This window comes from Narcine bancroftii, chromosome 1 (assembly GCF_036971445.1).
Source record: "Narcine bancroftii isolate sNarBan1 chromosome 1, sNarBan1.hap1, whole genome shotgun sequence".
NCBI classification, from domain to species: Eukaryota; Metazoa; Chordata; class Chondrichthyes; order Torpediniformes; family Narcinidae; genus Narcine; species Narcine bancroftii.
In genome coordinates, this window is record NC_091469.1 from 280028123 (window position 1) to 280052947 (window position 24825).

Consider the following 24825-nt stretch of genomic DNA (forward strand, 5'->3'; position numbering starts at 1 on the left):
GTAGGAGAAAGAAAAGTGAGAGTGTCCCTTCAGAGTTACTGAGTGTCCATGGATTCACCACCAGCCTGTGCAGCTGCAGACCCCAGTTCAAACCATCAGTAGCCCAAGCTCCACATCCAAACTCACAATAAGATCAGGAAGCCTTCGGGAGCCTTCTTGCCCTCAGTACTCTCTTGAAGTCTGCTTCCCCTCGCACCCTGTGTGGGTCCTTCGATCACAAGCTGCCTGCAGCCTTTGCATTTCTCTAATGTGTTTAATGATGGAGTGAAGCAGAAGAAAAATTAAATTAGGGGGTCAATCTCTAATGTTCAAGAAAATCAAAACATTCATGCTATTTCTGATGGTTGGAAGAGGTAGAATTTTTCCAATGAAATGGAGACCGTCCAGGGAGATAGTTGTACACATTCTTATTACTAATTAATTTAGACAACCCTTCCTTCCCATTGGCCATCACAGTGATGACCTTTTTTGTTTCTGTGCCTCATGATAATGAGTGGTCATTCATTGTGTAATAACATGAAAAGGAGGTCCATTGCTTCAAATGATATCACAGGCTTTACCAATGTGCATCCTGATCTGGGAATTTGGGAATAGTTACTTACACTTGTGTTTGTAATCAAAAGCAAGGAAAGTCGGATGGTTGAAAACTTCTTTTCTAGTATCCATTAGGCAACACCCAGAGCCAGAACTTAGTATTGAACTAAAAATTGGAAAAGTCACCAAACTACAGAAATAGAAAGTGAACGTGCACGGTGAACTGAGAAAATAAAAACATTTATACCAAGCGGGTTTTTATCTGGAACTCTATTTTCACATGGGACTGCATGGTTGAAGTAGGGGTTAGTGCAATGCTGTTACAGCACCAGCTATCAGAACCAGAATTAGAATCCAGTGCTGTCTGTGAGGAGCTTGTATGTTCTCCCCATATCTGCGTGGGTTTCCTCTGGTAACTCTGGTTTCCTCCCACCGTTCAAAAATATAATGGGGCTTGTAGGTTAATTGGGTGTAATTTGGCGGCTGGGACTTGTGGGCTGGCCTGTTACCGTGCTGTATACTTGTGCATAAGAGTTGTTCTGCAAGTCTTCAATGTTGATGTCACAGCATTGCCTAACAGTACCATTAAATCAATAGCCTGCCCTAGTTTGATGAGAAGCTGTCCCAAACATGCATGAATACGAGGAGCCAACTTGCTAAACGGTTACTAAATTGTGAACACAAATGTATATCCAGAGGTTAGTGTTCCCACAACAGATCAAACTACGGTATCTACAGATTTTCATGTTTTAGATCAAATTAAAGTTTGGAAAAATAACAAAATGTTGGATGAACTTGGTCAGTTAGGCTGCATTTGTGGAGGAAAATAGACTGTCAACATTTCAGGTCAAAACTGTGTTTTCAAGCGACATTCCTGTTTTCTGACCATCCTGATTTCCTCCAATATTTTTGCTCTAGATTCCAGCATCTGTAGATTCTTGTGACTCCAAATTAAAATTTGTCTCTTGAATATTTATTCATTGGACTAGTAATTCAGAGACCTACCTGCCAGTCCTGAAACCCTCAAAACACCTTTTGTTAAAGTAGGTTAATTGGCCTTCGTTTGAACATTCTCACAGTCGAGTATCTGTTAATATAAATATAATAATTATTCTGCATATGTAGTATTTGCTTGTATGTGTGTTAAGTCTGGATGTGTGTCTGCATGTTTTTGCACTGAGGACCAGAGAACATTGTTTCATTGGGTTGTACTTGTACAATCAGATGACAATAAACTTGACCTGTCTTGACTTGAAATTACTTTAACTAGGAAACAAATTCTCAATTGGGATAGTCAATTCATTTCTTGATTCAGCAGATTCAGAACTATGGATGGTATGAAGCACCCTGGACACTTAGCGTATCTAGATGTACATAACATGAAATGATGGGAAGATCTGAATTTGGATCCCATTCTTATCTTGAATTTTCGGATTGCTTGTTTTAATAGACCCCATCCTCTGAATTTTGGAAAGAGTTACGATTGCTTTTGCCTCGAAACCTACCTCAGCGAACTGCCATGGCTGATCCCCAGACTCGACTCCAGGATGATAAGGATCCTATGTTGATCCTCAACCCAGATTACCTGGACTGCAGATCTGACCCTGACCCTGAAGGGGACCTGGGTGAGTGGATCAATGAAACTGAGAATACCTTTCAAATGGTGAATAAAGTAGGATACCAGTTAATGTGAAAACAAAAACATAAATAAATTGACTGTGAAACCAACTTTGGATTTAAAAGCCTGTAAGAGGTATAGGTTTGGGTTAGCTAAATCATGAACAAGTGAGTTAATCTTAGAAGTTTGGAATTTTTAAAGGAGGTAAAAAGGTCATGGAGAAGGAATAGGTTCCCTTAAGAATCAGAAGGGGTGTCCATGTGTAGAGCCAGAGGAGATGGGAAAGATCTTAAATGAATATTTTGTGAATGTGTTTACAGAGGAGCAAGATAATAAGTGGTAGGTAACTAAATAGTCTGTGGCTTGTCTGCATCAATGGAGAAGAGATGTTAACAGCTTTAGATGGTATGAAGGTGAATAAATCACAGGGTCAGGCCAGGTGCATCCCAGAACATTGTTGGAAGGCAGGAAGAAAACAAAACATTTTAACTCATTGTAGTGGACAGGAGAAGTTCCAGAATATGGCAAATTTAAAAAGGGCTGTTAGGATAATCCAGGTCATTACAGACCTTATTAGTCTGACTTCAGTGGTAGGGAAACTGCTGCAGAGGATTCTGAAAGATATAATCTTATCAAGATTTGGATGGTCACAGGAAAATTAAAGAGAGCTAGCATAGATATGTGTTATGAGAAATTGTGTTTCATAAACTTGTTAAGAGTTTTTTGAAGAAGTTCAAGGTGTATTTGGGTAAATCAAACCAAGGCAAGACTTGCCCTGTGAATGATGTTGCCTTAAGGAGTGCTATAAAGCAGAGGGGCAGGTGTATACCTCTTTAAGATGGCAGCACAGATGGACAGAATAGTGAAGAGAGTGTTTGGGATGCTCATCGGTCAGTATTGGGACATCATGTTGAAGTTGTACAAGATAGCCATGAGGCCACACTTGAAATATTGTGTGGAGCTTTCTTTGCCTAGCTGCAAGAAAGATATTATGAAGATGTTGCCTTGATTAGGGAAATTTAGCTTTCATAAGAGATTGGAAAAATAGGCCTGTTTTCAATAGAATGTTGGAGAACAAATCTTATTGAGGCCTAAAAACACATGAAGGGCATAGATAAGATGAATAGTGACTGGTTGTTTCCTAGAGTCAGAGAATCTAAGATAAGGGGGCGTATCTATAAAGTGAGGGAGTGGCATTTAGAAGGGTCACAAGGGAAGATTTCCTCACTCAAAGTATGCTGAGCATATGGAATGATCTGGCAGTCAAAAGTGGTATGTTGGCTTCCTTTAAGAAACCCTTGTAGAATTACTCAAATGGAGGGGTATGGGCCTAATGCAGGAAAGTGGGAATAAAGCAGGAGGCACGTTGTTTGACATCAACAAACTAGGCCTGTGGGCCTGTTTCCTGCTGCAAGACTCTGACTCTTAAAGATGGATTTACAGAGAAGATGAAGAGGGTATTATAGATCCCAGGCTTTAGTGGCTTTAACAGCTCTATAATGATTGGCAGTCCTGGTCAGGTCACTCGTTTGAATACTACTGGTACCATGTAATCCAGTTCTACCTGTTGCATAGTCAGCAACTAAACTGGCTTCCCCACTAGGCTTGCCTGGTGTGGAGGGTGGTTAGACACTCTGCAGGATGAAAAACAAGACCTGTCAAAGGGCAGATGAACCCTCTTGTAGGGTCAACGGCCTTCTATCAAATGTGACGTGAAGTGCAGAAAAGGCATCCCTTGCATAGGCCTTGGTATGGCCATTCACTGTAACAGAACTTAACCAGCTGACTTGGACCTCACTATGCCACTGGATCCGAGAGGGGATGTCAGGACTGTGGGTCTGGACCTATGCAACCCCTACTCACCTAAATCCATTCACGCACATGCTGTTCCTTTCTGAGGAGTGGGGTATCCTCATACAAAATCCCACAAACTGACTGAAAGGAACCATCATCTCCTATGGGATGGATAGCCAGAAGAATGATGGGCAGTAAGTGGAGGGAATGCAAAAAGCTGGTTCGAGTTATCTAAGATATTTTGGCCAACAGGTTGGGGGAGGATGACTTGTTGAGTCAAAGAAAGGGTGGGTCAAAATGGTGAAAGAGCTTAATCACAAATTTGAGATTGACTGGGTGTTTGTAGAATAGCAAGAGCAAAGTATTGATGAATGGCACCTGTTATAGAAATGGAAAATAGGGCATTATTTGTATGAGGTTATAGGGTGGAAAAAGAAAAGATGGGACAATATAGAATTAATTTGTCCATCCAAAGAAGAGAACAGATTCAGTTCAGCTGTAGGTTTTTGACACAATGGAAACTAGTGATGTTTCTGAGGATCAAGTTAACAGTGCTTTTTTAAGTCAAATTTGACCTGTTTTTCCTTTAAGTGGTGTATGCAGTTTTGACATTGTAGGATCCAGGAGATGAAGGAAAGTGACATGTTGTGGATAGGATGGGGCCGATGTGCCCAAGCTACTGGCTGTTTCTACCCTCTTTATCTTAAATTTTTGGAATTTTTTTAACAATGATTCAATTTTTTTTTTCCCTTCACAGTCCTCTCCCATGTCTTTTCACTACAGGTACTCCCCGACTTGCGACCGATGCAACTTATGACCATCTGCACATATGACTGATTTTTTTTTTAAATATAAAAAATATAAAATTTACAAGGTTTATGTTGTATTTGACAAACTTTAACTGGGATACAAGGCATGCAAGAGCCTACTTAATGGTTTGCATATTGGAGTTCGGTTGGCACATGCGCGTGAGTTAAGGGCAGAATTCAATATCATTGGGGCGCTTAACTCTCATGCATGCACCAACCAAACTCCAATACACAAACTCACTACACATGTGCACAGCAATCTAGATGGCCACGCCCAGCATATGGATCCTGGGACACCGACTAACAAGTTCAGATGATGAAAATTTTGATTTAAAATGCTTGCTTTAAGACATGATTACTCATGTGCATGGACAAAATTCTGACTTGGGTCCATTTTGAGATGCGACCGATCCTTTGGACCCAGTTAAGGTCGTAAGTTGGGATGGACCTGTATTGCAAATCAAACATTTGTTCATCACTAAGACTAATTATTGCATCCACTGGAAAGTTTCAAATCATAAACTCTCTCTGATTTCTGACTTAGACATATGTTCCAACTTTTCTAGAAAAAACTCTATCTCTTTCAGTTTGTAAATTGACTTGTTATCTTTTATATAAATGAACTAACTTTTATTTTTGAAACATTTTGTAATTTTACCGTTTATGATTTGAGTGCAATTAATTACGTGGCTTTGGTCTTTTTTTTTAACAAATATTGCAAATTATAAGGATGTTTGCATAAGTAAAAGAAATTGACTTTGTGATGTGTAGATCATAAATTTAACAGTAATTCAAATCAATTATAGCTGGTCCTTTGGACTGCCTTTATGCACTCAGTATAGTCTTATTGGTGAATTGAGACTGGAAATTGAAGGCATGGTTTGGTTGCTTGAAATGGATATTCACTTTTGTGATATGTAAATAGTTGCTCAATTTTCGGTTGTATTCAAGATGCTCAGGATTGGTTCTAGTGTATTGTCAGTTTTGATATGTCACCAGCTCATTTCTCCCAAGTATTCAGCTCAGTTGGTCCTACACTCTGGGGCAGGGGTGACCATCCTTTAAATTTTTTAATTTAGACATACAGCATGGTAACAGGCTGTTTTATCTCACGAATGCATACTGGGTGTGTAGGTTAATTGGCCATCATGGACCTGTGGGGTGAAATGCCCTGTTACCGTGCTGTATGTTTAAATTAAAAATTAAAAGGTTGGCCACCTCTGATCTAGGGTTTCCATTTTGATTCTCTTTGGTGGCAGCTCTTGCTGGTTCCCTGGTCTTAAAGTTCCTGGTTGTGGTTTGAGGTTCCCTTCCCCTTGGCTGGACCCCAATTCTGGATATCAGCCTATGCAAGGAAATGAATTTTATTAAAATCAAACTATCCTCTCTTGACTCCTGCATGACAGTTGGGAATTTGACTGTGGGCATTCTATTTATCATATTTTATGTCTCCTAAGTAGGAAGATGTTCTAGTACAAAGGATGAAAAAAAAACTTTCTATCTCTTCATAGAGTCTAGACTGATTGGAATTGTCATTTGAATAGTTTTGAACCAAATATTTATACTGTTCATTTCAATTACTCACATTCTACAATTTTATTCATTAAAGTATCTGTCTTAGTTTATACTTTCTAACATCTTATTTGAATGTTTGAATTTTCCCTCCAAATAGTATTATGTCCATACAACTGGCAGTGACTGTTTATATCTTTTTATCCTAGGAGTACGGGCATCAATTTACAAAGGGCCTCCTCCACCAGTATCAGCCCTTCCTAACACATCAAAGACTAATCCCAATGTGGAATTTCCTAATGAGGATACAGATAAAAGTGAAGTCGATATTGCAGATCTGGGATCTCGAAATTATGGAACTAGAACTGATTTTTATTGCCTTGTATCTGAAGAGGATATTTGACTGTGGGCAAGCATTAAATATATAGCATTAAACTATTCTTTGCAGCTCCTTCATGATTGTAAAATTTCTGATCCTATCCCTCAATAGTCTCTGTTGGTTAAATTTGTATGTGATTATATTGCTATCAATTTTATAGAATGTCGTATGAAAATTTGTATATTCAATCTTCATGAGCACCTACTGTGCCTTGATTCCTGTTCCATCGGATTAATGCTTTTTAAGGCTGTGATTCGGCCCATTTAAATTATTTTGCATCAAAATAATATGAATACCTATTTCAACATAGCCATTTTCTGATGGTAAAGTGGAACTTTAATGACAAGCAGGTATCTACTATTAGAAAATGTTAGTGTTGAATGGAGGTCATATTTGGAGAGTTTCATCACTCTTGTCAATTGAATTCAATATACCGAGATTGTCAGTGAGCTAAGGTTGGTGTTCACCTTGGAATGGAATGAATTCAAGAAACAATATTCAGGGCCAAAATTAGCACTGATGAAGCTTTCTGTAAAGGCAAATCTTGTCTTACAACTTGATTTGTCTTTTGATTCAGTAACAGAGGGTGATATTTCATGCATTTGGACATCTAAGAAGTCTTTGATAATAGGGCTGTTACGAGGAGTGAAGGCTAGTCAAGTCGAAGGAAACAATTACGAGTGGTAGGATTTTAAGGTTGGAAGTGTACAGTTGCATCTTTGTACTGGGACCACTGATTCTCCTAGTTTGTAGATTTGGACAATTTCCAATTGTGCACATAATATAAAACCTGGAAGCATGGTGAATTGGCAAATATATAATCTATAATAAGAAACTGTAGGCTGCTTGAATGGACACATAGCTTGCTGATGGAATTTAAGCCAAGGACAATGTAAAAGAGATGTAGGCATTGAAGTGAGGGTAAATGTGCATACAACAGGGAAGGATAGGTTGAGAAACAGGTTTAAAAAATTATTTGATTCAGTGTATTGTAAACAGTTAGAAATTACAAGAGCAAGGAACTTGTGATGAACTTTAATAAACTGGTACTGCCACAATTGGGAGTATTGCTCTAAGCACTTCATATGAAGAAAGATGTGAAGGGTTTTAAGAAGGTGTAGTTTAGTTAAAATTATTCGAGGAATGAGGATATAGCTACATAAATAGAGAAGGTTGCAAGGTTCTTCTTGAAACAGAAGTTATGATAGGAATCTGATTGATCTTAGACTTTTCAGGATATTGGGAGTATGTGTTCCTAATTAACTACAAATGTTTTCTTCATACTGGTGTTTTCATGAGTGTGAAAACAATTACCTCTATAATCCAAATCTTTTATAGTAATAAATCAATTTTGCTTTCTATAACTTAAATCTCTCTGCTCTGGTCGAATTAGTATCTATTGATCTTCCATTCTTGTACATGATCCATAGCTATAGTTTTGTAGAAATGTTTTCAACAGCATTGGAAAGTTTTGTACAAGTTACTACTTTCCATAGTTAAAAACACAATGCTGGAGAAACTCAAAGTCAGAGTCCTTTATATTAGCAGATACATAACTGATGTTTCAGGCTTGAGCCATTCATCAAGGTGTGAGCATGATCCCAAAGCCAGGAGGTAATAGGTAGAGAAGGGAGGATGGATAGCTAGGCAACCGAGAGGAAAGGGAGTGGAGAACTGATGGAAAAAAGACTGGGAAAGGAGGGAGAAAGGAGAGCAGGTTAGCAGAAACTAATGTTAATGCCATACTGCTGAAGAGTGTCCAGATGGAAAATCATGTGGTGTTCCTCCAATTTATGGTGGTCTTGATGGGATATTGGACAGGCATGTAAGTGGGACGCAGAATGGAAGTGGTTGTCCACTGGGAAGCCCTTGTCACGGGTGAAGTCAGAGCAAAGATATAGACAAGGCCACAAAATAAATCAGTCCTGCAGATACATGTGAAGTGTTGCTTCACTTGAAAGGCCTGTTTGGAGCTCCAGACTGGTGAGGGAGGTGGTGTGGACACAAATGTGGCATCACCAGCAGCCACAGGGAAGGTGCCAGGGCTAATTGGTAGAGAGGGATGAGTGCATGAGGGAGTCACAGACTGAGTGGTCCCTATGGAAGGCAGAGAGGGGGAAGATGTGTCTGGTAATGGGATCCTGTTGAAAGTGCTGGAAATTCCAGAGGTGATGTGTTGGATGCAGAGGCCGGTAGGGTAGTAAGTAAGGACAGGGGGTCCTGTGTTTATTGCGTCTAAGGACAGAGGCGGCAATGTTGGTGAGGGCTGAGTTGATGATAAAGGGAAGCCACATTTGTGGAAGAAATTTCAGATGATCTGGACTGTCTTGTTGGGAACAGATGCGGTGGAGAAATTGCAAGCAGGGAATAGAATTCTATCAGGTGATAGAATGTGAAGAAGTATAGTTGAGGTAGCTCGTGGGTTTGTAAAATATGCCAATGGGAAGCTTGTCCACCAAGATGGAGACAGAGATCCAGAAAGGGGAGTGTTGTCAGAGATAGACCCGGTGAGTTGGCAGCGAAGTAAATGAAGGTGACAAGCTCATCATGGGTGCATGAGGCTGCCCTGGTAGTCATCAATATAGCAGAGGAAGAGTTGAGGGTCCTTGCCTGTGTAGGCTTGCAGCATGGATTATCTTTGCTACTAAGAGGACACTGTTTGACCTGCTGAGTTTATCCACCATTGTGTTTTTACTTCAACTGTTGTCTACAGACTTTTGTGTTTTACTTCCAATACTTTCCATAGACTTGGTGTATTCCTCTACACTGCTCACCCGAGAGGCTGTAACTAGATTGTCCACCAAGGTCAATTGAGAAAGCCTAATCCAAAAGCTCTTGCCACTTTTCAGAACCTTGATATGCTCACAGGTGAAGTAAGATTTTATAACCTTGCACATAACCTGTTAATTTCATCACAGATTACTTGCTTATGCTAGAGACTTCTAAGGACACAAGTTTGAGATGTTTGACTTGCATGTTATTAGCTTACATGGCATCTTTTTCTGTATTTGTGGAATGCTTTAAAATCTGGTCATTATCAACTTGCTACAGCTTCCTGTACCTTTGTCTTTACATGGGTAATGTGTGTAATTATTTTTTCTGTGATAATAATGAATTGTTACTGTTCTGAGTGGTTGTCATTGAATCTTTTTTAGACTTGAACAACAAATGGATAAGCTTTAATCATAGCAATACAATTCAGTGCAAATTAAATAGTTTGAGTAGAATGAGAACTGCATTTAAGATACTGCAATCATCCTTAAATTGAATGTATACCAATTGTGCCTAAGTGACTTGCAGGAATTGGGAGCGCAAGAGATTACAGATCAATTAGTTGAATAATTGATGCTCAGTTTGGAACTCTGCAAAGCATTTGTTTATTGTATTTTGATTGCTGAATTTACGTAAGTAATTCAATTTCCTCAGGTACCTACCACATTACAAAATAAATTAGAATCATTGTCAAAATGAACTTGGTTTCACTGTTGGTTGTGAGCTTTATTCAATATACGTATTTAAATATCTTTTATTTGAATTTACTTTTTTTAAAAATCCTCTGCTTTTGACAATTAAAGAGAAACTAGCATAATTATCATTGTTTAAGATAAAGTTTCCCCCTTATCAAACCCTCTACATTGATATCTGGGGAAGGTGAAAGACAAGTCTGGATTGGGAGTACCATCCCTTTTACAGCAATGTTTACTGCAGGTCTCAAAGCTTGTGTCCTGATAGTTGAGCCTCATTAATTTGTTCTATTGATCAGTAATCAATAAAGTTTGCATCATTGTGGATTAAATTTGAAGACAATGTTCCAAGTACATCTTGTAGGAAGGGCACAGGAAAAAGGGAATGTAGTGTGACATTTTGTATTACTTCTGCCTGTACAGGAACTGAGATATAACTCATCTAGATGCTATCTGACCAGCTGTACATTATTCCAGTTTGGACTTAATACATCAACATTAGGACATTTAATTCAGCAGTTTAACAAAACAGCCAACAAATTTCACTCTTGGATAAGCACTTTGTTCTTCCATTTTATGTCCAATCCTTAGTAAAGAGTAACTTGAAGTTCAGTATGTTGAGTGCAATGAATTTATGTGAGTGTTGAGCAATGCATTCAAATCCTGAAATTTGGCATTAACCAATGAGATCACAAGAACATTGAGTGCTTCAAGTAGAACATTTTCTTGAGTTATATTATATTTATCCTTATTTGTTCAAAGGATAATAATTTATTTCCCAAAAAACAATTTTCTATTCTTTTGATCCCTTTTCTCTCCCATTCTCTAAAGGAAAGGTTATCTATTGTAAAAGGGATCAGCTGATTTTGCGTCATTTGTTTTATTCCTTTCTACATGAATCTTCTTCCAAATGTTGAGCAGATGATGCAATACCGGTGAATTCCTACATTGCACCAATTTTTCATCCCATTTATATAGTATGTGTTCAGGTATCTTCTCCCCTATTTTATCTAGTTCTAATCTGATCCAATCTGGCTTTTCCCTTGTTTGATAAAAATCTGATAGGTATCTTAATTGTGCGGCTCTATAATAATTCTTAAAGTTTGGTAGTTGTAGCCCCCGTTGTTTGTACCATTCTGTTAATTTATCTAGTGCTATCCTCGGTTTCCCCCCCTTTCCATAAGAATTTCCTTATTATTTTCTTTAACTCCTTGAAGAATTTCTCTGTTAGATGTATTGGTAATGACTGAAATAGGTATTGTATCCTTGGGAAAATATTCATTTTAATACAGTTTATCCTTCCTATCAGTGTTAGTGGTAAGTCTTTCCAATGCTCTAAGTCGTCTTGTAATTTTTTCATTAATGGATGGTAATTGAGTTTATATAGATGGCCGAGGTTTTATTTTAGTTGTATACCTAGGTATTGCATTATTCATGCAATTTGGACATGTGAGAAAGTGTAAAAATTTGGGGAAAATCTAAACCAGATATTAAATAAAATCACAAAAAGCAATATACCAAAAAACTCAGAGATCCTCTAAGTAATATAAGAAACAAAGAATTTGGATGGAGCATAAAAAAGATTTGTTATGATAGCCCTAGCTGTAGCAAAAAAATGTATTATGTCAACCTGGAAATTAGAAGACAACTTGAGAATACAACAATGGTATATAGAAATGAATAAATGTATTCCATTAGAAAAAATAACATATAATTTAAGAAATAACATCACAATATTCGAACAAATATGGGAGCCATACATGAAATACAATAGAGAAATCCTATCATGGACTTCCACCACCTAAAATGACAGAAGGAGAAGATAACAAAAAGTAAAATTTCTTGTTTATTTTTATTAACGGGTTTAATGTATCTTATAGATTGATCTTCAAATAAATGGGGAGGGGGAAAAAAACGACACTATATATTTAAGAAGAAAAATGTCTGTATCTTGGTCAATATGGTTTATAGTGTGAAAAATTTTTTTTTTAAAAAATAGAACATTTTCTGTGAAAGTGCAATCCCAGAACTTGAGGTTTTAGACTCAATAACCCAATAAACAGCTCGTAAATTGCTTGCAACTCATTTCACCATGAAGAGCCTTGGTTCCAGGAGAAGTCTTTTAATGGTTGCAAAGATTCCCTACAAAAGTAAATACTCTGGATCCAAAAAGCCCTTCATTATTAGCAGTAAGTGGCTGCACTCAGCACATAATCTGGGAATGACCACGTAACAAGATTGAGACACTTTTCAATTTTGATCCTGGAAGGGAAATGCCAAATACTGCAATATTTCCCTATCACTTTGATGTAGAATTTGCAATAACATTTAGTTTTGTAAATTAAAATATAAATATACTCAAGTCAAAGCTGTGTTAAAGGAAGTGATCTTTATTGTTATGTATTCACAGAACAGGCAAGTTGTGTCCAAACCCTTTGGAATGCAAACATGCGAAACATACAGGAGACATTCACTGAATATAATCCAATATACAAGTTTTAACCAAAGCCATCATAATCAAAACAGTAAACTCCTTTGAAACATTAAGGTAGCCTGACAAAAGTAACTGGGCACTTCAGTGGAAGGCCTGTGGACTATCTCTACAGCTAGAAAAAAAGTCCATTAATGAAATAGTCATTCTCCTCAAGCCAGCTGTCAAATTAAATGCCATTAATTAGCATGCATTGCATCTGGGGGCAACCTCATTTCTGATAATGATTTATATCTTCAGTTTGGTTTGGCGAACTTAACATTGGACAAAATGTACCTAAAGCTGAACAACTGTACATGTTTTACGGGAAGGAAATGGGCAAGGTAGTAACCACTCACTCAATCCACACACTTAAATTTCGAGAGAAAAGATCATATCAAATGATTACATTTGCTGTGGTTAACTGATCAATAATCAATCACCTTCATTTGGAATACAGGATGCTGCTGCTAAATGGATTTCTGTAAAGTATTCCCTGGGGTAGCAAGTGAACTACAATTTCAGCTCCCTTGCTTACTTAACCTCCCATCCATTCAATTAATGGAGTGAAATCACAATTGGCTTTGACACAGAGACAAAGGCACTGTTCCGTCAACTTGCAGGAAGCCCTGACAGGAAGAAATGTTTTAGGTTCTAGGCACATAATGAAGCTTTAGGGAAAATGGTTATAGATTATATCCCAACACAAACTCTGACAGGAGCCATCATTCAGTATCCACGTAGCACCATCAGATCCATGCTTCAGCAGTCAGAATGTAGAAATGGTTTTAAAAATACATGTCCGAATTTGCTCAGACCTCTTAAAATTCCATGGTTGGCTCCTTTTTAAAATGGTAAGGTGGCCAGACTTTTATACCAAACACAGCAGGACTCTGAAAGCTAAGCATTGGAGATTATACACAAGCAATTTCTTATAACACTGGTTAACTATGAGGTCTTTTAGCTGAACTTAAAGCAAAAAGCCCAGATTCCTCTAGTTCAATTAATTTGCATTATTTAACTGGAGTGATGCACACAAAAAAAACAGCAAGTAACCAGACAGGTACTGTGACTAGACCCATCATTACAGGTTATTCACTGCACTGATTATATTATAAAATGTATACTTTCAAAGTACCTGTAGTACAAATGGGGAACAAAAATCCAACTTTGAAATCAGTACAATCATTTAGAAAGTTTGCACAAGTTGAATGCAAAGTTTAGGCATAGACAAGTTTACTGATAAACTGACAATTTAAATTACAATTATTTTAAAACAAAGCATACACAGACAGACACTCACACACACACAAGCCCAAAGCTTCCAATCAATAGGAGCATTGAGCCCCCTCTAGAAGCTCAACAGCTGTCCAGCCACTTGTTACCTTAACTATGAACTCAAATGCACCATTTGATGAAGGACATGATGTGCTTGCTACAGATCTGATAGGTGGGTGGGGAGGTATCAGATAACATTTGCACACCAATTTCTCCAGCTTAAGCTGTGCTTGGCAGTAGGGGAGAACTGTCAATGCCAGGGGAGATGATTTATAGAATATAAAAAACATAATATATATATATATATTTTTTAAAAACTGAGCATGACAAGTGGCAACATCACAGAACAGGATTAGTTTGGGCATCTTATGACAAGACCTATTCCACTACAAAGCTTTTCTATCTGCTGCCTTCTCCAGGAGTCCTGTGAGGTGACAGCAGGAGGCACCCCTCTAGTACACAGAGTTGCTTCGGATTCCACAGCACAGTACCATGCTGAAGATCATCTCCAAGATCTGAAAAGGAGAATAATCAATAGTTCAAAAAAAAGAAAAATCTTGCAAGATTCAAGTTAAAGTCAGGTATCAGAAGCTTGACAGCCCATTAAACTAACTGGCCTGGATGTAAAGAAGTTCCTCCATTTTTGCTGGGGTTAGTCATCATTGCACTTTTGGCTTCAGCTCCCACCAAGTTTTCTCATAACCTACCACTGAACTCAAAGTATATGCATAGGGATTGGGATCAGGCTCAGGAGTAACGACCTCCATAACAAATATTCTTCTGATAAAGGTGTGGAGGTGGAGACCTTAGTTTTACATTTAATTAAAGCAAGTAGTGAACAGAGAGGAGCTGAAAGGGGTGTTGGAGGCATTTCACAAAAGCTTTCTCGAGAACTTGCAGCAGGGAGCATATTAAAATTTGAGGCCATTAAGGCCTAATTCCTTGAGCTGCCATAAAAACAAATGCTAACCCTTTTCCACATTTCTTGACTTGCAATTGGAGATGCCCAAATTTGTGCTGTACAGCCAGTTTGTACCTCTATCTCTAATGTGTCAGGGCAGCAAATGGTGATGGAGTCTTAGATACACTTTACTTGTGCCCCATCAGTATAACAGTAATGTTCATCTCCAGTTTAAATCAAACAAATTTGGAACGGTTCATCCAAACAGTGGGATAAGCATGAATTCAGCTTGTGTTAGTCCCATCTGTCTGTACTCATCTTTACTACAGTAATATTTTCAGTGCAAGGTTAAGGACATAGTCTGTGCCATTGAATTAGTCACCATTAAAAACAATGGCTGATTAAGACAACTTTTATATTCTGAGCCCATACTAATTACAAAGAAAGCTAAGTGGCCCAAATATTTAAGAGACTGTGCTGAAATGAAATTCAGGACCCACCCCCAACCACACAAGATTATAAATGACAATTTTGGCTCTCCCTTCCGGTCCTCCAAAAATCAAATTGACATTCAGTGTGGCATCCCACACACAGATCAATTTCTTTATTATCTGTATTCACAATCTGTTAGATTCGTACCATGATTACTGCAACAATGACGGCAGCAATCCCAATTATGTACAACTTCTCAGAAAACAGCTCATTGATCCGTGTACTGCAGTCGACCTAGAGTTTAAAAAAAGAAATATTAGCAAAAATCCTCAAGATTTAAGTTTGTCATCAATAATTACAATGCAAACTTGCTGCTTGGTCCAAATTGCTACATTTATTATTTTGGTCTGGCATCAACTCATTATTTAAATTATTCACCTCCAGATGACAGGTGTTACCAGTAACAGACATTTAATCTTGGTTAGCAAAACCAAGGAGATGATTGTGGACTCAAGAGGAAGTCGGGGGAACATGACCCAGTCCTCATTGAGGGCTCAGTAGGGTCAAGAATTCAAATTCCAGAGTCTTAACATCTCCAAGGATCTGTCCTGGAGCCTCCATGTCAATGCAATCATGAAGAAGGCTAGGCTATACTATGTGAGGTGCTTGAGGAGATTCGGTATGTTACCAAAAGCTCTCAAAAACATCTACCGTGGAGAGCATTCTGGCTGGTTGCATCACTGCCTGGGATGGAGGCGCCAACTCTCAGGGCAAGAAAAACTCCAGAGGGTTATTAACACAGCCTGCAACATCACAGGCACCTGACTTCACTCAATTGAGGACATCTTCAAGAGGTGGTGTCTTAATAAAGCAATCACTATTCTCAAAGACAGTCACCACCCAGGCCACGCCCTCTTCACTCTACTACCATCAGGGAAAAGGTACAGGTGCCTAAAAATGAGCAGTCAGTGGCACAAGGACAGCTTCTTCCCTGCTCCATCAAATTCCAGAATAATCAATGAACCAAAGACATTGGCTTACTTTTCATGCACTATTGTTTTCTTTAATTTATTGTTATAAAAGTGGTTATAGGAACGTTTGCACTGTGATGCTGCAACAAAACATCCAATTTCATGACTTGTTCATGACAATAAATATTCTGATTAATCCCACTGTGATGCAATGGGTTAATTAAATATATGCTTAGAAAAGGGATTAGAATTGGGTTAGCTGTTCAGTTGAATGCATTTTACAGAGAGAGCAATCCCTTGCAAAGTTCCGAGGGCAGCTGTAAACAGAAGGTTCTGGGCTTTAGCAAAATTTACAAGCACACCCCAGAAACTGAAACATTTGGAGAGAGTTGGGGCCATGTGTTTTTTGTAAAGCTTGGAAATTGCAACATTTGCAAACTGAAACAAAAAAAAACAATGCCTGGAATATCAGGGGAGGGGCAGAGAAAGCAGTTAACAGGAGGCCATCTGAGAAAAGACAGGATTGAAGAGGAGTGTAGAGCTCGTCGAAAGAACCAAAGACTTGTTGATCCAAACCAAGGCTTTTATTAGCAAAAGACAGGAGCTCTTCACAGGTGGCCGACCAGTCCGGAATGATCCGACCTGGCTAGGGACACAACCCTTTAAGGCAGGGGTGTCAAACTCAAATTCACGGAGGGCCAAAATTAAAAACTTGGACTAAGTCGAGGGCTAAACTAAATATTTATTGAAAATTTTCAACAACATCTGCATGTTTTCTCTTCTTTCCTCATATGTAATGTTAAACTTTAGGATATAACTTTAGGAGTATAATGTTACAGGTCAGGAGTAGGTAGCTCAAGTTCACCCTTTGCTTGACCTGAGGGAAACCTATTTGGTCCCTGTGGAGATGTAGTCAGCATTCACAGGCTGTGTCCATTTTGGCCTGCATCAGGACTCAGCATTTCCTGCTCACTCCTCAGGCTCTAGGCCTCTATTCACCCTCGACCCTCTATCCCTCTACCTGACCAGTCCTTTACCCAACCTCTACTCACCCCTCACTCCACTCGCTCTGCCTCTACCCACCCCATCCTATACACGCCCCTCTACAGCCTCTTCCCTCAACCTGTTCCTCCCTCTACCCGTCTCTCACTCTCTAATCACCCTCCCCTACTCGCCCTGCCCCTCCCCTTTTACCTCTTCCCTATCCACCCCTCCTTCTACTCATCCCTGCCTCTAACTGCCCCTCGCACCACCATAACTTCCCCTGCCCATTACTCCTCACCTACACCCTCTGCCCACCCCTGCTTACCCACCTACTCAGGCCCAGCGCGCTGCCGATCAGCCTTTGCAGACAGCCACCATCTCTCTCTTCACGTGCAGGGCCGAACCAGCCGTCCCTGGGGTCCGCGCGGGTGCAAGTGCTGAAGGCCGTGGCGACCGGGAGAAGTGCGCTCGCGCTGTGGAAGGGCCGTCCGGTGCCAGTCACGCGGAGGGGGGGGGGGGCGCGCGCAGCCTGCCATGCCCGTCGCGCCGACAGGAAATCACAGGCGCTCGCCAATCCGCCGCACCGCTCGACAGGTGGGAGAAGTGAGTGGTTGTGCGGGGAGCCTTCCAACTGGCTTGCCGGCTGATGACATCGATAGACTTCTCGTGTTATAATGGGGAAGGATGAGCAATGAAGGGGGAGGATGGTGGGGGTGACATTAACAAAAAACAGCATTGGCTCTCGCTGCAGGGCGGGCCACCTCTAATACATTTTTGAAATGATCTTGCGGGCCAAATATAATTATATCCTTTTGGCCCACGGGCCAGAGTTTGACATGTGTGCTTTAAGGCCCAGACAATAGGCATGGCTTAGCTTTCAGCCAATCGCTGAAAGCACAGTATAGATACAGTAACTATATACACTATGTACATTGGTGATAGATCTGTACTATCACATTCACCCCTTGGAGAACTGACCCTGGAAAAAAAAACGAGGGAGAGAATGAAAGGAAGGGGTAGGTCAAGGACGGTAGCGGTCAGGGGGTCTGACCATCCGGCGTGACTGCCGTGGTGCCGGGATTGGGGTCGCTGGGGTGGTGTCGCCAGCGGGCTCGTCAGGTGCGACTGCTCCGTCGCTCAATTCCCCAGTTGTGTTGTTGGCAGGGTGGCCCGGGTCGTTGGGGTGCTGTTGGTCCTTCTGTTGCGGCACGGGGCCTGGGGAATAAAGAGTTGGGGAAGGTTGGGTTGGGGGGGTTTGCTGGGTCTACCGCATCCTGAGCTAGGTCCCGCACCAAAACAGTGTCCTCCCGCCCGTCTGGGAACTCAACGTAGGCGTAATGTGGGTTCGCGTGGAGTAGAGTCACTCGGTCGACCAAGGGTTCCTTCTTTGAGTGCCGGACGTGGCATCGTAAAAGGACGGGGCCAGGGACGGTGAGCCATGCCAGTACAGTGGTTCCTGATTTGGATTTCCTCGGGAAAAGGAACATCCTTTCGTGGGGGGTGGCATTTGTTGCAGTACATAGGAGGGAGCGGATGGAGTATAAGGCACTAGTGAGAACCTCCTGCCAGTGAGAGGTGGGGAGAGCCAGTGTAACCGCTCTCCATATGGTGGCATTCTCCCTCTCGACCTGGCCGTTACCGCGTGGGTTATAGCTCGTGGTCCTGCTTGAAACGATACCACACTCCAGAAGGTACTGTTGCAGCTCTGCGCTCATGAATGAGGACCCCCTATCACTGTGGATGGAATTGGGGTATCCGAAGATGGCGAAAATACTGTGAAGGGCCTGTATCACTGAGGTGGCAGTGGTGTCTGGGCAGGGCACAGCGAATGGGAATCGGGAGTACTCATCGATGGCCGTAAGGATGTAGGTATTACGTTTGGTCGACGGTAGGGGCCCCTTAAAGTCTACGCTAAGACGCTCGAAGGGGCGGGTGGCTTTGATAACGTGGGAGTTATCCGGTCGGAAGAAGTGGGGTTTGCATTCAGCACTCACCGAACAGGCTCGGGTCATGGAGCGGATCTCCTCGACTGTGTAGGGTAGGTTGCGCACCTTCACAAAGTGGGCAAACCTAGTGACCCCTGGATGACAGAGCGCCTCATGGAGTTTCTGTAGTCTGTCCATCTGTATGCTGGCGTACGTCCCCCTGGAGAGCACGTCAGGCGGGTTGTTGAGCTTACCAGGCCGATACAGGATGTCATAGTTAAAGATGGAGAGTTCAATTCTCCATCTGGTGACTTTGTCGTTTTTTATCTTACCACGCTGGGTGTTGCTGAACATGAAGGAGACCGCGCGTTGATCAGTCAACAGTGTAAAGCACCTCCCAGCGAGGTAATGTCTCCAACGACACACCACTTCAACTATGGCCTGGGCCTCTTTCTCGATCGAGGAGTGTCTACTCTCTGGACCCTGGAGGGTTCTGGAGAAGGCTACAGGCCGACCGGCCTGGTTCAAGGTGGCTGCCAGGGCGAAGTCGGATGCATCGCTCTCGACTTGAAACGGTACAGACTCATCGATCACGTGAAGCATTGCCGCAGCGATGTCGGATATGATTCGATCGAAAGCCGCTCTGGCTTCGGTCGATAGGGGAAAGGAGGTGGTCTTGATAAGAGGACGCGCCTTGTCGGCGTAGTGTGGAACCCATTGGGCGTAATACGAGAAAAGGCCCAGGCAGCGTTTGAGAGCTTTCTGGGTATGGGGGGAGGGGGTAAGCCCATTAGGGGACGCATGCGGTCAGGATCTGGCATGACTATCCCGTTCTCCACCACGCAACCTAGAATCGTGAGTCGTGTGGTCCGGAAGACACACTTGTCCAAATTGTAAGTCAGGTTCAGCCAATGGGGAGTTTGAAGAAATTTGTCTAGGTTGGCGTCGTGGTCCTGCGTGTCGTGGCCGCAGATGGTGATATTGTCCAGATACGGGAAGGTAGTGGTTAGCTCGTTCTGGTCCACCATCCGGTCCATTTCCCGCTGGAAGACCACGACACCATTCGTGACCCCGAATGGTACCCTGAGAAATTGATACAGCCGCCCATTTGCTTCGAAGGCCGTGAATGGTCGGTCCTCACAGCGGATCGGAGATGATTGTAGGCTGAACGTAGGTCAATGATGGAGAATATGCGGTATTGGGCGATCTGGTTCACCACATCCGTGATGTGTGGCAGGGGGTACGCATCCAGGAGCGTGAAGTGGTTAATGGTCTGGCTATAGTCGACCACCATCCGTAGCTTTTCCCCGTTCTTGACAACCACCACCTGGGCTCTCCAGGGACTTGAACTGGGTTCGATGATGCCCTCATCCAGCAATCTACGCACCTCACTCCTAATTAATTGCCTGTTTTCGTAACTATATTGGTGACTTTTGGTGGCCACAGGCTTCCAGCCAGGGGTGAGGTTTGCGAAGAGTGCTGGCGGGGAAATCCTGAGTGTGGAAAGGCTGCAGGATTGGCCCCGGGGCACGGGGGTGGGTTGCTCGGGTGCTTCGGGGGTGGGGCGATGGCAGACCGAGAGGGGGGCGTGGGGTCCTCCAAAGTGTAGGGACACCGTTCGGAACTGACACTGAAAGTCTAATCTCAGCAACACTGGGGCGCACAATTGGGGAACGACGAATAATTTGAAGTGGGTAACCCTTACGTCCTGTACTTCCAGCGTGGCGATGCAATACCCCTTTATCCCGGTCGAGTGCGACCTCGTCGCTAATGAGATCCTCTTGTTAGTGGGGATAATGTCAAGTCCCCAACGGAGGGCCAGATCTGGCTGGATAAAACTGTCAGTTAACCCAGAGTCAAATAAGCAATTAGTGTAGCGTCCATGCACTTTAATCAGTTCCATTGCTCTGGTGAGGGGATGAGAGCATTGCTGGTTTAGTGTTATTGAAGCAGTTGACAGGGGAGTTTTGTGCGATGACGTCGCGCAACGGGATGACGTAGTCAACGCTCGAGGAGCAGGTTGGAGGACCTCCCGGAAGTGCTGTTGTGGCTGCGTCGGCGGATGAAAGGGAAGTAGTGGGGTTTGTAGTTGCTCGCGGTTGGCGGTGGGTAGGTCTTCGGTCGCGGTGTTCGGGCCCCGGCAGTCGTCGGTGATGGACGCTAGGGTGAGTACCTGGTTGGCCGCGGGGATGGCTGTGGCGGCGGCAGCAGCGGCGGTTGCGTCGCCCCCGGGGGTGTCTGTGGCGGCGGCAGCAGCAGCGGCGGTTGCGTTGGCCCCGGGGTTGACTGTGGCGGCGGCGGCAGCAGCAGCGGTAGCGTTGGCCCCGGGGGTATCTGTGGCAGCGGGAGCAGCAGCGGTAGCGTCGGCCCCGGGGGTATCTGTGGCGGCGGGAGCAGCAGCGGTAGCGTCGGCCCCGGGGGTGGCCGTGGCGGCGGCAGCAGCAGCAGCGGTTGCCACAGTCGGGACCGAGGCCGGGTCAGTGTTCCACACGGGGGCGAGAGGCGGGCCAACATCATGGTTGCGAGGGTGGGCTGCCCCTTACGGGATCGGCGTCTCCGTGACGTCAGGCGTTGCCGTGCAGGGGAGCTCTCGCTCTCATTGGACGAGAGCTCTGGGGAAGAAGAGTTTGAATGGGATAGTGGTGGTTGGGCTTCACACGAGGCACTGTGTTTGCTGGCGAACATTTTAGACCTACAGACTGCAGCAAAGTGGCCGTTTTTAAGGCACTTCTGGCACCTGGCTTTTCTTGCTGGGCACTGGGACCTGCTGCGCTTGTCCCTCCCACAGAAATAACATTTTGGGTTTGCACGGGGCAGCGTAGCAGCAGCCGACAGGCCGTCAGTATCTCGGGGGGTGATAGGGTAGAAGGGCACTCTACTCACATCAGAACGTGGGGTCCAGTCCCTAGAGAACTCGGACTTTAAGGCTGCATCCTCCATTGTGATTGCAATCCGGGCCACGTCCTCTAGTTTTTCTACTCCTTGCTCGAGCAAGCGCAGCCTCACTTCGTTCGATCGGAGCCCAGCCACATAGGCATCCCAGACGAGATCGTTTGTGATCACAGCAGCAGTTTTGTCAACACAGTTACAGTCCTTGCCCAACGCCTTTAATACTTGTAAATATGCCCTGCTGGACTCACCGGGCTGTTGCTTCCTCGACGCAAGCACGAGCCGGGCATGAACTCTGTTCACTGGTTGATCATACAGTTCTTTCAGTACCTTTATGGCTGCGGTGTAAGTGGTCTCATCCTGGATGTTCTCGTAGACTCTCAAGGACACCATAGACAGCAATGCTGTTAGACGCTGGTTATCCTCCTCCACCTCAACGAATCTCAGGAAGTTTTCAAAGTTCAGCAGCCAGAACTTAAAGGCTTTGAAGGCTGTAGCTGACTGTGGGTCAATATCAAGTTTTTCTGGCTGAGTTAAACGCTCCATCCCTTTCAAAAAAAATTATTTTTGCTAATAAAATTGTAGAGCTCGTCGAAAGAACCAAAGACTTGTTGATCCAAACCAAGGCTTTTATTAGCAAAAGACAGGAGCTCTTCACAGGTGGCCGACCAGTCCGGAATGATCCGACCTGGCTAGGGACACAACCCTTTAAGGCACAGACAATAGGCGTGGCTTAGCTCTCAGCCAATCGCTGTAAGCACAGTCTAGATACAGTAACTATATACACTATGTATATTGGTGATAAATCTGTACTATCACAAGGAGTCTGCTAAAAAGGTTCCCTTTTCAATACTGGGCAGAGTTCTTGCATGGTAGCCTGAGTGTACTCAATACAAGTGTTCTGCGTTTCTACTTTGTAGAAAACTTAATCCTCAGGTTCTACGTGGAGAGGTTTTTTTTGGAGTATGTGATGTAGAAAAGAATGGAAAAAAAGCTTTTTGAAAAAAAGTAACGGAAAAGTCTTCCTTTTTATTCATTTGTTTATTTACTTACCATTGGGTGATGGATTAAATCTAACTGGTGGAGCTACTGAATTGTCAGGTTGTGACAGAACTGTAGTTTAATGTACTGCACTCCAAGGATATCAAGCCACCAGCTGACAGAGCAATTTTCCTTTCAATTTCAACTTAAAACAAGTGTTAAGATCACACTGTGAAGAACTCCTTCCAGTCCATTGGTGGCATCAATTTGATCAGAATAACTCGTGCAATACTATCACTTCAAATTGAAATGGCAACGGAATGTTGGATTAATCCTGTAAAAAATATATTGAGCGATTTTTGCTCTACTCTTCCTGGACAAGTTTTACAGAAACTAAGTGTTCTGGTATCTGGAAAATGGTTCATTCCTGGGTAAAAACTCAAGAAGAAGCAACAGCACACAACTTGTTTTATTCTAAGCCTAACCTCCCTTCACATCCAGCCTTTCCCTGAAGTCTAACACTGTCACCAGGAATTCCACTGCTTGTTTCACTTTCCTTCCCAGCTTCACGGACAACTGTTAGCACTGCCTCAGCAAAAGTGATTAAAGTGTTTGGTCAGGATTATGTCTGCAGCTTAGCTGAATGTACCTCCTAAACACAGTGGAAAGGTTAAAAAAAAACAATTTTAAAAAGATATCAAAGAAAATAAACTTACCGTGGTCAGGATTTCCTTCTGTCTAGGACACAACTCAGCAGTCAAAATCTTGGTTATAAATCTGGACCCACAGCAATCCAGCTAAGTGAGAAAATGGAGAAGGAAGAAAAAATTCCAAAATCCAAATATTACACATCAACATCAAACAAGCTTAAGCTCACAGCAAAGTGTCAGCCATACAAAGAATTCATTGGAAAATAAAAACGCCACCCTGACTCACCGCATTGTGCAAGGTCACTAACATGGTTTTAGCCTGATCTTTTTTTTCTGGGCTTTGATGTTGCATAATGTAAGCAGTGGAGGCTTGGTCGTAGAACTGCTTAAACTCACTGGCCACCTGTCAAGAGAAGAAAATACTTCGTTTCATGCAACAGAGGGAGAGGAGAAATTGAGAGAAGTTTGAGAGAAAAGTGGGAAGGATCACCCATGATTAAACTTTCACCCCCTTCTCTGAAAGCATGTCACCTGGGTGAGGTTTATTTCCACCCAAACATAGATATTCCCTTTGTTCTCTCCACAATTAAATATATGCTTGCCTTCCCACCTCCAGTTATGATGGAAGGTGATTGATCTGAGTTTCTCCCCACAGTTGCTGCCTGCCCCAGCAGGCTCTTAATTGCCTTGTTGAGAACCTTTTGTACTAAATTTTGTGGTCCCACAATTTTTCTTTAAACTGTAATTGAAGTAATTTGTATTGTTGTGACTATTAGAGAGGCGCTATGTAAACAATTAAAAGGACACACTCACTTGTCTTCAGCACAAAAACTGAAGACATTTTTATTTTTCAACACCTACCTTCTCAGAATCCTCTCTCACCACACCCTCTGCCTTTCCCTTTAAGGTCTAAGCACAAGTATGCAGCATGACAGCCCAACCACCTCCATACACCCCCCCCCCCCCCCAACCTTTACCTCAACCCTCCAAGACAGTCTGGCGGGCTGACATTCCCGCCCAATTTAGTCTGACGTTGCAAGGCAGGCAGTGGATGATCAGACTGGCAGGAATCCTGCAATTTTTTCCCCACATATTGGCTGTGACAAAGGCGGCAGATCCTTGATTATGCACTGGCTTAAACTGGTCAATAGAAACCGTGTCAGTCTTCTCATTCCACTGGATCACAAAACTTTTAGGGTGGTGTATGACCTTGCAAGGGCCATCATAAATAGGC

The 24825-nt window shown here is 42.6% G+C and overlaps 2 protein-coding genes across 4 annotated transcripts in view; one reads left to right on the forward strand and one right to left on the reverse strand.

Annotated features, from left to right (window-relative positions):
• The window catches only part of sigirr (single immunoglobulin and toll-interleukin 1 receptor (TIR) domain), a 33763-nt gene extending 23645 nt beyond the window's left edge, over positions 1-10118 (forward strand). For 2 of the 3 annotated variants that reach the window (XM_069901093.1, XM_069901102.1), the window contains 2 exons: positions 1985-2159; positions 6477-10118. In XM_069901093.1, coding sequence (XP_069757194.1) covers positions 1985-2159; positions 6477-6670 — 369 coding nt within the window. In that variant the 3' untranslated portion in view covers positions 6671-10118. The remainder of the gene's footprint in view (positions 1-1984; positions 2160-6476) is intronic. The other variant, XM_069901107.1, reaches the window with a different exon arrangement.
• Positions 10119-12480: 2362 nt separating this feature from the next.
• The window catches only part of LOC138744652 (CD81 antigen-like), a 95330-nt gene continuing 82985 nt past the window's right edge, over positions 12481-24825 (reverse strand). The window contains exons 5-8 of the mRNA XM_069901142.1: positions 23878-23994; positions 23658-23738; positions 15399-15485; positions 12481-14373 (exon numbers count right to left, since the gene is read on the reverse strand). Coding sequence (XP_069757243.1) covers positions 14311-14373; positions 15399-15485; positions 23658-23738; positions 23878-23994 — 348 coding nt within the window. The 3' untranslated portion in view covers positions 12481-14310. The remainder of the gene's footprint in view (positions 14374-15398; positions 15486-23657; positions 23739-23877; positions 23995-24825) is intronic.